Raw genomic sequence first — 17891 nt, forward strand, 5'->3', positions numbered from 1 at the left:
CGCTCTTAACCACCTAGTCATCTCACCAGCCCAATAAATATTTTAAATTAAGAAATTTAAACAAAATTTGAGGAACTGAATCTTATCATTTAAGCACAATCAGATAACATTTTGTACAGAATGGATTCTCTTATACTGCTTCAGGCACAGGCCAATTATAACCGTGGGTTTTGAATTTTGCTACTTCCATTTGAACATAATTTTATGCTATAACTTGAATATATTCCTATTTTAATGGCTAGATAAAAAAAACCTAACCTTAACTAGTTTTTAAGATTGGGAATTGGGAAAAGTTAGCTATTTCTAACTTCTTAATATAACTTTAAAAAAAATATGGTGGTGGTTTTATTATTAGTTATTTGCTTTTTGAGACAGGGTCTCACTACATAGCCTGTACTTCAAACTCCCTATAGAATGGTCTGGAACTTTCAGTCTGTCTAACTTTGACTCCTGATGAGATTACAGGGCCGTGCCACCACATCCAGCAACACTTCTTAGTATAAAAGTGTATTTATTCTAGGTAAACTTCTAGTTAGAAAATCACTGCGACAAAAAACTTTAACTCTCTCCTTCCCTGTCTCCCTTGTTCTGTGTGCATATATGCACGTGCGCATATGTGTGTGTGTGTGTGTGTGTGTGTGTGTGTGTATGTGTGTGTGTGTGTATGTGTGTGTATGTGTGTGTGTATGTGTGTGTGTGTATGTGTGTGTGTATGTGTATGTGTGTGTGTATGTGTGTGTGTGTATGTGTATGTGTGTGTATGTATGTGTATGTGTGTATATGTGTGTGTGTATGTGTGTGTATGTGTATATGTGTGTGTATGTGTATGTGTGTGTGTACGTGTGTGTGTGTATGTGTGTGTGTATGTGTGTGTGTGTATGTGTGTGTGTATGTGTGTGTGTGTATGTGTGTGTGTGTGTATGTGTGTGTGTGTGTATGTGTGTGTGTGTATGTGTGTGTGTGTGTATGTGTGTGTACGTGTGTGTGTGTGTGTGTATGTGTGTGTGTATGTGTGTGTGTGTGTGTATGTATGTGTGTGTATAAATTACACACATGAATGCAGATGTCTGTAGCGGCCAGAAGAGGGCATCAGATCCTCTAGAGCTGGAGATAAAAGCATTTGTGAGCCACCCCAACACTGGTATTACATGCTGAAGTGGGGTCTTCTGCAAAAGCAATACAGCCTCTGCCACTGTCTCCCTATCAGTGGTTCTCAACCTGTGGGTCATGACCCCTTTGGGATCTCATCTTTCATGAAGGTCAGATATCAGATATCCTGCATATCAGATATTTATATTGTGATTCATAACATTAGCAAACCTACAGTTATGACATAGCAGCAAAAATAATTCTATGGTTGGGGGGGTCACCACAACATGAGGAACTATGTATATTAAAGGGTCACAGCATGAGGAAGATTGAGAAACACTGCTATATGATGACATAATCTCTGTGAAGAAACTGTAGGCTATGTTTGAAAATACAGAAAAAATCACAGAATATATAATGAAAAAGAATTTATGAGATATTGTATAAATGTTAGAATTAATAGACAAGGACTGTAAAGCAATTATTACAAAAATGTTTAAATTTTCTGTTTACTTTTCAAAGTCGGGGTTTCACTCAGCTGGCTTTTTCCTTTCCCCCTTTCTTCATCCCTTTCCTTTTTGACTCAGCCCAAGCCCCCAGAGCACAGAAGGACACCGTGGTTGGACAGATGTCCTCCCTTGATTAACTCTCGCTGGACCAGCCCTCAGACACAGGCGTGTGCCATAACCACATGGATATTTGTCACAAAGTTCCCTCAAGCTGACAACTAGACTCGGCACCCACTCCCAAGAATGGGGCACACTCCTTTCTTGTTTTGGACAGTGTAAGTAAGGGGGCACGGGGCACCTGACGGCTGCCACTTGCTGATTCCTCACTACATGAAGGAGCTACCTCAACTGTATTCATCTACGGAGCAGCAGCCCGAGGCCCAGGGACGTTCAGTTGTATGCCTGGGATCACTGCTTACTCGCAAGCTCTCTCTTGTAACTGCTCTGTGTGTCTGCTCAGACCAGCTGTTGGGAGTGCATCCCTGGGGGAGGCGTCCACTTCAACAGAAAGAATGCGCCCAGCAACAGCAAGAGGCAGAGAGGAACAGCAGCCGCGTGTCTGCACCTTGGCTACACGACGAGTGGAGCTTGGACACGTGAGACTCACTCTCTGAATGAGAAAACTATCCCTGGAGACCTTCCCAATGAACCCCTCTTGCTTTAGTCCCGGGTTCAGTAGGCAGCCTTCTGTACAGTATTCTGACTTTGTTGGCATGTGAAAGGTCTAGACCCTTTGGTAGCTGGCAGTGCATTACAACTACGTAAGCTGCTTCTGTTCCAGACTCTGCTCAATGTTTAAGCATGACTCAGTTCCTGCTGAGCCCTCGCCCCTGGACACACACTGAAATAAGGACCTTAAGCCTTAGAGACCTTTACAGTTCTGCTTTAGGACAATCTCGTCAAGGCTATGTTCTCCAAGAAGATATACTGAGCCGTCTGGGGCTGAATGGCCACCTAGATAATCCTCTTAACAGTTTTGTTCTAACTGCAATAAGATGATTCAACAGTAACAACAGGTATAAAAAGACTGTAAGAGTGCTGGAGAGCATAGACGTGGAAAATTGCCCAGAGGTGAAATTCATTAACTTTCACCAAATTATTTATCAAGGACTATTCCTTGGGGTGGCGAGGGCTCTGCGGTCTCACAAGTCACTCCGGGAAGCATGCAAACAGTGGTGCTGAGGTCCCTCAGAGCCACAGGTACCAGCGAGACAGGTGATCCGCCACAGTTGGATGTGTGAGTAAACACAGCCAGTCTGAGCAAGACTCGGCCAAAGGTTCAAGGAAGAGGTGGAGCAGTGTAAATCCTTGGTTACCATGAACAGATGATAGATAGTCCCGAGTTCCTACTAAAGGCTCACAGAAATAACCTTGCCATGAAGAAACTCTTGAATCCTGCCACCGAAGTTACCTGAAAGCACAGATCAGCCTCTGCCTCTACCTGACTCACCCATCACACGTCCGGGCAATTACCCTGAGCCCTCCTAGCCAGAAACCGGGGCTCTGTACTGCATGGGGCCCTCTCCAACGCCCTCTCCAGGAACCCACGTCACTAGCTTCCTCTGCTCAGTCAGGTCTTGGCTCCAGTGTCACATTAGTAAACACAATTTCTCCAACCTCTCTGTGTGTGTGTGTGTGTGTGTGTGTGTGAATTTATTTGTTATTTGTTTCCCCTTGGCAGAAGGGCCCTACCAGTACAGGATTTCCCTGTTTCTGTTTCCTTTATACCCACAGGAGATAGAACAGTGCCTGGCAAGACAGCACTGCAAGATAAAATACTCAAAATCTGACCGGGAAGGAGACCTGTGCTAACGGACCTCCGAGGCACTGTGACATCAGCAGGCTCCGGCTGTTGGAGGAGGCTTGGCAGAGCAGGATCAGAGGGCAGGGCTTGCAGCAGGTGCAGAAACTCAGGACACAGCTATGCTGTGGAGGAGCCCTGCACAGCTGTGGGAAGGCAACTGAGTGGGGAAAGGGACACAAGTGACAGTTTGCATAGAAGGAAAAAGCCTGGGTAAGGAGTCACCCAGAGGTCCAAGCTGGAAACCAGCATGGTCAGATCTGCCTTTTACAGAAGCAGTAACAGGTGTAGAGGTGTGTGTGTGCGTGTCTGTATATGTGAGCATGTATGTGAGTATGCATGCACATGTATGTGTGTATGCATATGTGTAAGGAGATATTATGGTGTGTACATGTGAATGTGTATGTGTGTTTGTATGTGTAGTATGTGTGTGTAGTATGTGCATATTATGAGTGTATGTGTGTGTGTGTGTGTGTGCGCGCGCATATACACAGAAGATTCTGTAGCACAGAGGACATTTAAAAGATGACCTTAGTCTCCACAAGGGCCAACTAAAGCAGTAGGGTTGGATGGGGCAAACAGGCAGGTTCCCTGGAAACAGTCTCTACTCCTAGACTCTTGTCTCAGTGTCATCTCCCACAGAAGCAACTCAGATGCACAAGCACAAAAGCAAAGAGGAGTATTCCAGCACTTCCTCCGTCTCATCCTCTCTCTCAGGGATGATTGTCTGCAGAGAGCAGAGCATGTGATTAGAGAGGAAGTCACCTGTCTGTCTGTCTGTCTGCCCACCTCTGAATCAGCAGTTTGAAGTCATCTCTGTCCATGGCATCTCTCAGCAACTACAGACCTGACCCTAAAAAGGTGTGCGCTCACTTCAAGCACGGCTCTCTTCTGTGGACGGGAGATGGCGGGAGATGCTGTGCTGCCCAGATAAAGGAAGGACGGCTCAGCACTGCTTCCAGGAACAGGAAGAAGCTCGGTCTTCCACCATGGTCCCTTTTCCTCCTGGAGAGGGGACCAGCGTTTTCCCAGGTTCCTGCGGTCTTGCCCAGCTGGAGCGAGCCTGTCTAACAGTGGCTTCTGCTCCTCACTCTTACGATGGCCTGGAAAGAGGTGCCATCACTGTGTCCGAAGGCAGGATGTCCATGGGTTTAGAGAGGCGTAGAAACCCTGGGGTGCCTTGTCCCACCTAACCACTGTGTTCTAAGCACCTCTTTAATAGCACTCCCTAGAGTACACGGGTTCCTCCTGCACCTCCGCTGGTGTCCTCTGCCCTCTTCCCATCTGTGAACACACTACGCTCGCCTCTGCCCCTCCCTCCCTCAGCTCTGCGCCCGGAGCTTCTCCTGCTCTCTCTTGTCTTGACTTTACACAGGGGTGCCTCCTCATCCCCCCCTCCCCTTGTCTCATTCTCCTTTAAGTCACAATTTCGTTTCTGGAACTCGAACGTAGTTTTGGAGATTTTGTGTGAGTATGCATGTTTCTCATATTGCTTTGCTTGGATATATTTTACCGTAGAGGTCTTTTGTTTGTGTATTCTGGGTTCTGGTTTTGTGTTTTCATAAGTTTTGGGGTGTGTGTGAATATGTGCGTGTTTCTCATGTTTTTTTCTTTGTTTTATTCTTATTTGTTCTTTCTACTTGCCTATTTGCTTTCTGAAGAGAGAGAAATAAGGCACAGAATTGGCTAGGTGGAGAGGTGGGGGAGGGCATCTGAAGGAGACAAGAGATGATTAGAATATATTGTGTAAAAAGGCCTTAGTTTCCCTTTGCTAAGTATGTTCTTTTCTCATATAATATAACCAGAATAGTTTCCTGTCCCTCTACTCCTCCCAGCGCCTCCTCCCCCATCCAGATCCGCCCTCCTCTGTCTCTCATTGGAAAAGAACAGGCTTCGAAGAGGTAACAACAAAGTATAAAAAACAGAATATACTAAGATAAAATAAAACCCATCACACTGAAGTTACACGTCAACGGGGTTGCTGGGGCTTTCCCTGGGACCCTTTTGGCCAACAGCTCCACTGGATAAAACCCAGGCCCCATACCAGAAGCTTTGTTTCGTGACAAGAGGTGGCTCTTGGGGTTCCATCTCTCTCATTACTTGGGAGACCTCCCTAGGCGTACCCTCATATGTTATAGGAAGTTTTACTGCACTGCCCCTCAGTTCTAGCTGTTTCCCCCCCCCCCCAAGCCCACGGCCCTTCCTGCTTCCCCCTCGATCCTCCTGTGCTCACGCCCTCCTCTCCTTCCTGCTCCAGTCTACCCAGAAAGTCTATTCTATTTCCCCCTCCCAGGGAAAGTCACGTGTCCCCGCTAGTGCCTCGCCCTCTGCCTGACAAGACACCAGAGTTCATGCACGGCCCCACAGAAGCACCTTCTCAACACAGGGAGTAAGTGGATCTTGTTACCCAGTTCAAGAGTACACACTTAGCCAGTTCTCCCCGGCACACTTCTGTGCTCCCAGTGCGGACAGTCATTCACGTGTAAGTGCCCTTGACTTTTTCTGTCATACTAGCCACAACCTCATTCATTCATTCATTCATTCATGTTTGGCTTTTCAAGACCGCTTTTTGGTTTTGTTTGTTTGTTTGTTTGTTTTTGTAGCCTTGGCTGTCCTCAAACACACTCAGGTCTGCCTGCCTGCTGGGATTAAGGTGTGTACCACTCCTCCTGGCTGAGATCAGTTGTTCCTAACATTACAGGTGTGGAGAGAGAAATGACACTGTGAGGGCTGCAGTGCAAAGGTAACTGAGCTCTTCTGAAGAAAACACAATTCACTAAAAATATGACCTCCCACCCTTTTATTCCATTATTTATGTTAGATCTATTATCATAGATTATAATCCACCACATTTGAGTGGTAACATCCTATTAAGACCATAGCAGCAGTAAGACTGGGAGCTGTTGGGTCACAAAGACAGCTAGACTCAAAATCCCTCTCCACTGTAGCCTGGCTGGGAGCATGGCTTCCCAGTGAGCACATCTGTACCGCCATTTCTGCGGGCCAGCTCTTCTGTTCCCGGCTAGAATGGACAGCACGGTGTGAGTCGGCTTCTGGCCAAAGCAACCATTTTTACAAGTACAAGGTTGGCGTGAGGGACCCACCATTTCTCACCACGAGGCATAGGACTCTCCTTGGGCCTGAGTCACCCCTGGCTTTTTCCTAACAGAATTAGGGAGGGAGGGACTTTTCCTGCGGACCCTCTAAGCTGTGAGGATTCAAGGTGGGAGCTAGCTGTAGTCTCTGCAGCGCCCGCACGTGCTTGAAAGAACAAAGGTGGGTGTCAGGTGGGTGCCGAGGCCCAGAACCCTCCCTGATCTGCTTGTCCCTGCTCAGTGCAACGAAATTAAACACTCCAGGCAGCTGGCCAACGGCTGAGGAGGAGACACAACCGCAGGTGGGCTTCTGGCACTTTCTATTAAAGGAGTCTCAGCTTTAACTCTCCATAGCCTCATCGGTCAAACGGGGAAGCAAATCGCGCCTTCCTCTGCCCACAGCCAAAGCAACCCTGCCTCCCATGGCTTGGCCTTGGCAGACTCTGGAACTTCAGAAGAGCTCTGTGAGCTCTCCGCTCTTTCATTCCCCAGAGGAGCAGTGCCGTGCTGACTGACGACACTGGAGATGTAGTGTGCACCCCTTGCCGTGCGCCTGGGCAGTTCTTATCCAGCCCGGAACCCCTTCCTCCAGTTCTCAGCTCGGTTCTCTACTCCAGTGATTTTTCAGTTTTACAAGCTGCAGCCATCAGTGGCGGAGCTGTGCCCTGGGGGTTCCTTGCCTACTGTCCCAGGACAGGGCTCATCTCTCAGTTACAGATGCTCTGTCTATGCTCTCCTCGTCTGCAACGTTAACGGTGTCCACATGACTCTCCGCACCAAGCTTTCCTCCCGTGACTCTCTGACTGCAGACGTGAGTAGACCATGTGCAGTGGTCATTCCACACCCATTTCTCTCACAGACAAATCAGCCCATTACTTTTGAGTTCATTTCACTCAAGATCTATTTAAAGATCTATTTAAAACATCACAGACTTACTGCTGTCATCTATATATATGTACATATATATATATTTTATAGATACACATATGCACACACATATATATAACATCATAGAACACACACACACACAAAGTCTAAGAGTGCAAGCTTCATGGGGACCAGATTCTGAGGCTTGGTATGTAAGTGACCCCAGCACAGCGTCGTCTATATGTAAGTGACCCCAGCACAGTGTTGTCTATATGTAAGTGACCCCAGCACAGCGTCGTCACAGAATACACGTTTGCTGAGTGGAGGGATGAGCATGACCCCAGTTCCCTGCTGGCAGCTGCGCTGCGGGTGGACCAGGAGGACCGACCGCGTGAAGAACATTTGTACTTACTTAGCGCAGCGGACCCAGTGGGTGTGGCGGTACAGGGAGTAGAGGAAGCGCTGACGGTACATACTCCATATTTTAATGGATTTGTCTTCAGATGCTGTAACCAAAAACTGCCCATCGGCTGAAAAGTCCACACTTCGAACTGGGGCTGTGTGTGCTTTAAATTCTGAAGACTTCCCTTTCCTGAAAAAATAGAACAGTGATACATTACTTAATTTAACACTCAGTCACCGTGAAGAAACACAAATGCAAACAGCTAATGCATACAAAACCGTAAGAAAGTCCGTGACGGCCACGTGGTGCTGCACCCTTCACTTCCGCTGTGCCTGCGGGCCTCGTCATGGAAATCACAGCTGACACTTGACTTGAGGGTGCCTTACCCTGCCTCTAACATGCACAGCTGCGGAGAAGCTGGGAAACGTGCATTTGGAACCAGCAGCTACACTGCACTTTGTGTTACTTTAGAAACAGCAATCTGTAGTTTAAAAAGTTTCAATTCAGAGGAGCAAGGTTGACTCAAACTGATAGCCCCAAGGCGAAGCTTTGACCGGAGCTGCTTGGAGCTCTGTGGGCTAACAGTGTGACTGGGAGAAGGTATTTTCTGTGCTCCATGTTTTTATAGAGACCGTCTCCTGAGACTCTCCCTTTCCCTGCTCCCCAGGCCTATACTGACCAGCACCAATTACTGAGGCCCGGTGTGGACCGGTGGCCTTGCTAACCTCATGGCTGCAATCGTATACTCATGAACAAACAAAGGTACTCCGCAATTACACGTCCTTGTTATTTTCTTGCCTGGGGAATGAGAAAAGATAACCAAGCAGTGGAGAACACAATGTGAGCATTGTACAGGAGCAAAACCTTCTAAAGAGGAGGTGCGGGCAGGGAGTTCTGGAGAAGCCACGCCCACAGGTGAGTGCAGGCTCTTCTTCCCAAGCAGCTCAGAGCCTAACAAGTGCTGAGTTAAAATCACCCCTGTTCCTCTTCACTTCAAAGAAGAAGAATCAGCCGTTCCAAGGGGAATGCTGGGAAACGGTCAGCATTACGGTTTCGAGGCATGGCCACTCTGCACTCTAACGAGGACCTGGTCACTTTGGCATTTAGAAAATCATTTCCTACACAGTACACAGGGAGTCTGCCACGATGTTTTCTTGAAAAAGAAAAGACAACAGAATTCACCCAGACGCCTGTCTTGGGTTCTCAGATCTCAGATGCTCACATGACATCCGAACACCTATAGCTCACCCTGTTTTTGCTGCCTTGGGAGACAAATCCAGTGGCTCCCTCTCCCTGCCCATCCCCTGAATAGCCTCCTTACTACACCAGGTCTGCTTGCCGTCAGGAACTTATAGCCTTGGCACCCTTCACCTAGATTACTGTGAAAGCCTCTTAAACAGCCTCCTGGCTCTAATCCTCTCTACCCATCCACCCCACCCCGTCACCTACATACTGTGCTTGTCACTTGTTGAAAGGTAATGCCAAGCTCATAAAATCCCAGTGTAAACATGTAACTGGCTCCCTCACGGTAAAGTACAATGCCTTACGCTCACTGGCAGGATATCCTGCCACTGAGGTGAACTTTGTCCCCAGAGTGGTCACAGTGCTTCAAACACAGCTGTGCCTCTGCAGCACGCTTAGGAGACTGTTGGCCAGTGGCGGACCTCTGACTGCACCACACGGCGCCTGGCCTGCAACAAGGAGATGAACTCCTGCAGTCTATCCTGACTTTTAAAGATACAATGAGTTCTCTTCTACTAAGCAGTGAGTGCTCTGAGGACAGGGATGGCATTACTCTCTCTAGACCACCATTTCACATATGTCAGCCACACAGAAAGAGTTCAATAACACTGTTGAATTTTACTGGGAGGACTCAATACTTTAAGGCTTCTTAGATTCAGTCTGGTTCGCCCATTATTTGCTGTAGAGGCAAATATCACTTTATCATTAATGTCTATCACCAGGCATATAATACATATGTAATGACTGGGATTATCGATCCAGAGCAGTATACTCAGGGGCTACATTTCAGTTCATTTTCAAGGGGGAACTCTTGTGAGAAGGAATCGGGGACATCTTAGCTTGTGCTCATTCAATCCTAGAGACAAAAAAGGGAAGGCTTGTCCTCTACAGTGACCAAGAAGGCACAGCTACAGTCAATATCATAAAAAACTTCAGTCTACACCCCCCCCCTTCAGACTGCGGGGACTACACACGTCCTTTCTGGGGCCTCCCCAGCTGGGCGGCCCGACCTGGGCTCTGCTATACACGAGGCTCAGCAGATGCCAGCGCAGCAGAGTTCTTGTGCTATCAGCCGGGCTGCTGCCTCACTCCTCTCTTCTGAATCCAGTCTGATTTTTGTGACTTACTGTCTGGCACACGTGGTACTGAGCAGTGGAGGGCCAAGTCCTCACCAGGTCCAGCAGCTCCAGCCCCGGAGCTGACTGCCACGCTGTGGGAAAGTCTAGGCTATCCTACTGGAGGAGCAGGCACAGGGAAAGTCAAGGTCCTGGACTGGTGACTGAGGCACACAAGTTTCTATCAGCGGCCAGCTCCTGAGAGGCTGTATGCGTAACCTCAGCCAACACAAATGAGGAGAAAAACACCCCAGATACCCACAGAATAAAGAGAGGTGATAGTTTTGGCATGAAGGCACTCACTACGGGGGATTTAAAACAGTAATAGATAACTGATCACTGATATATATGATTCCACGTTGCCACAATTCAGTACTGCCCTGGCCTGACTGTGACATTATTTAGAAAGAAACCAAGGTACAAACATGCAATCTGTAGCTATCCACACCACGTTAATGTTCTGGGATTTTAGCACACCTACCCTGCTAAACTTTGCTTCCTGAGATGTCCCAAGTCAGTAACTCACCAAAGGCTGCAACTCTTTAAACAATGGGCTGTCCTAGACTTCCAAGGCTAAGGATTTCACAGCAGTGTTTCTGCCTGAACTCTAAGCCCTCCCTTCCTCCTCTGAATTTCCCGACAGTCCTCCCACACTTCTGTGTCAATTTGTGTCAAGAGCCTTCATTCCTGTTAGCCATAACTCAGACTTTCAGAGCAGAATCCCTTGGGTGGTGGCAGAATCAAGCTCCTAGCGGCAGGCGATCGCTTGTGAGCGTTCTTCTTCAGTAGGTGCCCGGCCCATAGTTACACCCTGCAAATCACATCCTGCCACAGTGGACTCACGGGGAATCACTCCGATCCCCTGGTACAGGACAGAGGAAAGGGACAGGACATGCAGGGGTCACTAGAAAAGCTCTAGAAAGTTGGAGGTAGCGACATGACAGGAGGACGGCTGAGCGGGTCAGCTGCTGAAGCTGTCGGTGGGTGCGGTGAGGCAGTGGGGCCGGCCATTTTTTATGGATATTTGAAACTTTATATATTTAGAATTTAAAACTTAAAAGATATCCTAACTACAATACTTTTACAATCGACAGGCTATCAGCTCATGTCTGAAGAGTATCTCACAGAAGATCTATTATCAAATAATATAACTTCAACAAATGCATTACTATAGTGTATGTATGTATGTACATGTACACATACATGTACATACATACATACATACATACATGGCTTTTCAAGACAGGGCTTCTCTTTATAGCCCTGGGTGTCCTGGAACTCACTCTGTGTACCAGGTTGGCCTTGAATTCAGAACTTGTCTGTCTCCTCCTGAGTGCTAAGATTACAGGTATACATCACCACACCTAACAATGATTTATGTATTTGTGGGGAATGTTTTAAACAAGATTCTTGAGCTCCAAAATGAATGATAACAATTGAAGGATGCTCTAGGCACAGGGGTGTCAGCAGGGTCCCAAGGGCCCTTAAAAAGCCTGGATGGGCGGACACTGTGACTGGGTGGGCACTGTGGGGTCACATAGACTTCTGATACATGCCACTGCATTTCTTTCGGATTTACATAGATAATTCTTCTAGCCATCTCCCAAAGCTTCTGACATACTGTGCATATCTCCAGGTTACAAATGATTTTTTTCAAAAAGAGGACATAATTTTGAGTTGAATTTTGAGAAACTTGAATGAAATTGTTTGACTTTAAAACCAGGGCAGTGTGTCTGTGACCCCGATGTGTACAGGTCACTGGGGAGTTGAAGCATCTCCAAGGGGCACATTAGGAGCAGTCAGGTCTCAGCGCCTCCCACAGCTCCAACCCAGACCCACCAGTGCTTGCTCCTCTTACCTATCAAGAACCCAGAGTCTAACAGTTCTGTCCCTGGAGGCGGAGGCTAGTAAGTTTCCTTGTGGAGAGAACTGCAGGCTGGTCACAACATCCTTGTGGCCTACGTATCTGTAAGCTCTAGCGTGTGGCTTCAAACTCCATAGCATGAGAAAGGTGTCCCATGAGGCAGTAGCTATCAGGAAAAAGAAGAGACCGGTGTTGAGATGCACGTGCATACACACCTGATCAATAACAAGACACACCTGATCAATAACAAGACACACCTGATCAATAACAAGAAGACAGAGAAGCCAGGGGTCCTGGAGCTGGCCGGGTAACGACAAAAATATTTCATTATTTAAAAATATTTAAATTGTGTTATGAATCTTCTAAGTTGGGAGTGTCCTGCCACACAGCAGGGTATTAGCCACAGTGTCTAGGAGGGTTCAGGGACTGTGCCCTATAAGAAGGGGCACACTGGAGTAAAGTGTATTAGTCACCCTCCCTCAGTGTTTCAGAGGGCAGATGAGGTACTTAAAAAAACGATGTGGTCATGAGCTCACACTGACGTCATACCTTAAATAGCACTAATATCCCCTTTGCCCAATCCTACCTGTTAATAATTTGTCTGTATGTCTTTGGCTCTCCTCTTTGTACATGAACATGTGTGTATGCAGAGACTTATTTTTGAACCATTTGAAGATGTGTTGTGTAAATCATAGTATCTTTAGTCCTAAAAGTTTCCGTGTGCCTGCCCTAAGAATGTGGCTCTTCTCCCACACAGCCACAGTGCGGGTGAGCTCAGGAAACTACCACCCACCCAAGGCACCCTACGTCTGTCAACTGACCCAGAAATGCTCTGAAGCCGGTGAGATGACCTTCAAAATCTGTTTCTGCTCTGTAATTTTATGACAGTTGGTGATTAATCAAAAGAACTATGTCAGATGTTAGCTTAAAAATCTTTAAGTAGAGGAAAAATGAATGTGATCAACAGTGGAAATAAATTCCTTGACAAAGGTAGATTTAACTCATGCCTACAAAAACAAGTTCTCTTATACACATATCCCAAAATGGGCCCCAAAACAGGGCCTCACAGGGCTAAGAGGGCATGGCGAGACATACACACACGCCTCAGTCCATGTGCAGTAGGAAGCTGCACTTGGGTTTGGAAAGGAGAGTACCTCATGCTCTAGGAGAGGAAACTGTCACTGACAGCAGAGAAGAGATTTCCTTTTTCACACGTATCTATTCTGTAGGTAGTACAGATAAAATCTCATGGTAAGACAATAAGCTTTGAGAGAACCTAGAGTAGCTTTCTGACCGAGGGAAGCTAAGTTTGCTTAAACCACATAAAATGTTCATCATAAAGAGAATGACATTTTGTGCTACAGTTAAATGAAAAAAAAATGTTCCTTAAAAAAAAAAACAAAAAAACAAAAACAAAAAAAAAATCACTGTAAGCAGCGAGTGGCAGTGCATGCCTTCAAATCCCAGAGCCTGGAGGAAAAAGCAGGCCAGTCTTTATGAGTTCAAGGATAGCCTGACCCACGTAGTTTCAGGCCTGCCAAGGCTGCATAGGGAGACCTCTGTTGGAAGGAAGGAAGGAAGGGAGAGAGAGAGAAAGAAAGAGAGAAAAAGAGGGAAAGAGAGAGAGAGAGAGAGAACCCCAAAACAAAAGCCCACTACTTTGCTGAGCATGGTTAATCATGTCTGCAATCCCAGCACTCAGGAAGTGGACACAGAAAGACTACACATAGAGTACAGCCTGGGCTACAAAGAGTAAATTACAGGTCAGACTGAGTTATATAGGAAGTCCCTATCTAAAAACACACACACACACACACACACACACACACACACACGCACACACACACACGCGCACACACACACGCACGCGCGTACACACACGCACACACGCACACGCACACACACGCGCACACACACGCACACACGTTCACACACACGCACACACACGCACACACGTACGCGCACACGTATGCGCACACGCACACACACGCATACACGTTCACACACACACGCATACACGTTCACATACACACACGCGCACACACACACGCACACACACGCACACGCACACACACACGCACACATGCACACACACGCACACACGTTCACACACACACGCACACACACATGCACACACGTATGCACACACGCACACGCACATACACGCACACACACACACACGCATACACGTTCACACGCACACACGCACACACGCACGCACACACACGCACACACACATGCACACACACACGCATACACACATGCATACACGTTCACACACACACACGCACACACACACATACACACACGCACACACACACACACGCACACACGTTCACGCTGAAGGAGACACTGAGACAGGGACACGCACCGGCCAGAGCTGCTATCAGAAGTGGAATAGACAGCTATCCTCTAACTCAGCAGCTCTACTCCAACCGGCACAGCAAACAGAACTATGTACATTTCAGGAATAGCATGTCGGTGTTTGCAGCAGTACTGTTCACAGTACCCCAACCTAGAAACCCATCAAACAATGTAAATGCGGCCGTGCTGTAGCTCTTGTATCACTAAGTCTCACTTATATAATGCTTAAAAAGTGAATTAACTTAGGGAGTTAATACTTGTGAAAACAGAATGAATAGACGACAAGGAGCTTTTAGAAGAGAACACAGCAAAGTTGGCTTACATAGGAATTAAGATTATCAACCATAAACAGACGGACTTGAAGAATGCTCTAAGAAATGTCAGCCAGGCCCATTCAGTCAAGACTTAGTCAGCAGTTTGTGGTTATTATTAGGTGGTAGTGGATCTTTACAAGGTGGGTCCCAGTGGGTTAAGGGGAAGACTGAAGGGCATTAGGACCCAGACTTTCCTGTCGGTTTCCTGTCGGTTTCCCAGTCACCAAAGGGGGAGCAGCCTTCTCTATCTGGCTGCTGCTGTGACATACCGCATTAGCACAGGCCCCAAAGTGACAGAGGGAACATGGCCACCAACAGAACCCTCCACAACTAGAAGGCCAAGCACACTTTTTCTCCTTGAATTGCACACTTTTTCTCCTTGAATTGCTAATCTCAAGTAAGTTTTAGAGTAACTCAGCGCTGACAAGGATTTCCTGCAGGTGAAGCTTCTGGCCTCTGGGGTTACTTTAACAGACATATCACACAGAAAACAGAGTGAGAGCAGAGAAAGACATCGGCTCTAGACTGGCCATTATGCAGTTTGGAGGGACCGTGATCTTCAAAGGTCTGAGGCTGTGGAAACTGGAGGGAAAGAAACTATGGGGTTTGTTAGCGGATTTGATGAAGAGAAGCAGAAGGATCCTGGGTCCATGGCCCCAGGAAAACTCAAAGGCTGTCTAATGAGATGGGAAAGACCATGATAAGAGGGGCCTAGAGCAGTGCTTCACACCCTTCCTAAGGCTGGGACCCTTTAATACAGCTCCTCATGGTGTGCTGTTGCTACTTCATACCTGTAGTTTCATACTGTTATGAATCATAATGTAATTTTGGTTATTTTTGGAGACAGAAGTTTGCCAACTGGTTGTGACTGGCAGGTTGAGAACCACTGGTCTAGAGACGGGACAGGGTGGAAAGAAAGCAAGGGTTTCTTCAGGTACGGTAAACCAGAGAAGCTAATGAGACATAAGCGGAGAGTCAGGGAGAGAGCAGAAAGATGGTTTAACCTCAGTAAGGGGGCCAAGAGATTAAGCTTCAGAGTCAGCTCTAAGTGAGGGCTACCGTTTATAACACGCCAGCCACAGAGATGCCTCAGTACAAGTGTGGCGTGGCAGACTTTATGTTTTCTCCAACATTTTAGGAAAACAAAACATAAAAACTACTAAGGTATTTTTTTTAATCAGGTGACAGAGATGGTTCAGTCATCAAGAGCACTGGCTGCTCCTCCAGAGGACCTGGGTTCAATTCCCAGCACCCACATGACGGATCACAACTGCCTGTGAACTCCAGTTCCAGAGGATTCCATGCTGCCCCACATGCACATAGGCAGGCAAAACGCCAGTGCAAACACAGTAAAAGTAAATGATAAACCATTTAAAAAGAAAGCAAAGCAAAGCAAAGCGTGGTGGTGCATGCCTTTATCCCAGAACTATGGAGGCAGAGGCAAGAGGAGCCCTGTGAGTTTGAGGCCAGCCTGGTCTACATAGCAAGTTCCAGGATAGCCAGGATTGTTACACAGAGAACCCTTGTCTTGAAAAAAACAAACAAAACTAAGAATATTCCTAACAACTTGTAAACCGGCATTGGATCTGTCTCCTAACTTCTCTCCCTTCTTTCTTCCATCCCCACCCCTCCCTCCTGGGGTTGCAGCTGGCCCAAGTTGGCCACAAGTTTGCCATGAGCCAATGACCTTCCGTTCCAGACCCTCCTGCTTCCCGGTTGCTCTAAAGTATTGGGATTATGGGTGTGTGCAGTCTCACCCAGCTCTTAATCTTCTTTCTTAATTAACAACTGTCCTAGTAAACTTAAGCACCAATATAAAAAATAGTTTGCAAGTATGACTATCACTGTGACCGTAGAATTAGCTTTCATATATTTCTATGGGTCCACACCCTAGGTAAACATCCCTTAAAATGTCAGAGCTTACAGTATTCAACATGCTACTGCTCTATTTTAAGATAAAATGCCCAAGGAAGGATGTTTAAAAAAATGTTAGCTAGTAAATCTACTAATCTAAGCAAAACTTACACACACACACACACACACACAAGTATAAAATACATTATCAAAATGGCAATTCATTGTTTGAGGAAGTCCTTGTTAGGACACAGATGAACACACTCTGTTGTCCCAGTTAGGTTTCTCTGTTGCTGTTGGATAACACTAACCTAAAACAAGTTAGCAGAGGAGAGAGTTTATTTCATCTTACTACTCCCAGGTCACAGTCCATCCCTGTGGGAATTCAGGGCAGGAACTCAAGCGGGAACCCAGAGGCACAAGCGGAAGCAGAGGCCACGCAGGAGGGCCACTTAGGGCTTGTTCAGTTCGACCTTTCCCGTACCCGGGACCACCTGCCCAGGAGTGGCCCTGGCCACACATTCTCCCATATCAACCACCAAGCAAGAAAATGCCCCACAGCCATACGGACAGGCCAACCTGATAGAGGCTGATCTTCAACTGAGCCTCTCTCTTCCAGGTGACGCTAGACTGTGCAAGCTCTGCTATCTCCAGCCCTGCTGTGTCTCTGGGGGTGAGATCACAGACCTACTAGCAAGTGCTTTCTTTTCTTCATACTAACTGGAGGGTTGGCAGGAGCTCTTGTCGCTGTAGTGTGCTTGTCACCTGAAGCAAAACTATCATTGTCAACCTGCGTTGACAATGTCAACCTGTCATTGATTTGACAAAAAACTTACAAGTTTATCTGTCAGAAGAACTGCTTTCTAGAGCTAGGTGTATAGTGACATACACTTACAATCTTTTAGCACGTGGGCCTGAGGCAGGGGGACTTTGACCTCAAGGCTAGCCAGAGCTATATCACAAGATCCCATCTCAGAAAGCCAAAGGTGAAATAAAGATTCTACTTTCTAAAACTAGATGGCATTTTCTTCCATTTTTGTACAGTTTAAACATTATCTCATGTGTACTTTTGGTTGGTCAAATCAGTACCTGATACAGAACTGGAATACTATGAAAGTGTCCCTAAGGAACTTCCCTCACCTTGGCCACGGGGTTCCTCTCCTGGAGGGCAACACCAGGGAATTCTGTGTGTTCACAGACATCATGTGTTGTTCTCATGCACTCTGCATGTGAGGAAGGACAAACGTTTGCTCCTCTGCACTCTGCCTCGCCCTTCCCCTCCTCCTCAGTACATGCTGGAGCTTTTATTAATATCTAGAAATAGCTCATTCTGCTCCCTTTTCTGGTCTTGGTACATTTGAATGTTGATAATTC

General features: G+C 46.9%; 1 protein-coding gene across 2 annotated transcripts in view; it reads right to left on the reverse strand.

The window, feature by feature from the left end:
• Positions 1-17891, reverse strand: part of Poc1b (POC1 centriolar protein B) — a 106030-nt gene that overhangs the window by 78599 nt on the left and 9540 nt on the right. For both annotated transcript variants that reach the window (XM_052166066.1, XM_052166065.1), the window contains exons 3-4: positions 11980-12151; positions 7774-7953 (exon numbers count right to left, since the gene is read on the reverse strand). In XM_052166066.1, the coding sequence (XP_052022026.1) occupies positions 7774-7953; positions 11980-12151 (352 nt within the window). The remainder of the gene's footprint in view (positions 1-7773; positions 7954-11979; positions 12152-17891) is intronic.

Source organism: Apodemus sylvaticus, chromosome 20 (genome assembly GCF_947179515.1).
Source record: "Apodemus sylvaticus chromosome 20, mApoSyl1.1, whole genome shotgun sequence".
NCBI lineage: Eukaryota > Metazoa > Chordata > Mammalia > Rodentia > Muridae > Apodemus > Apodemus sylvaticus.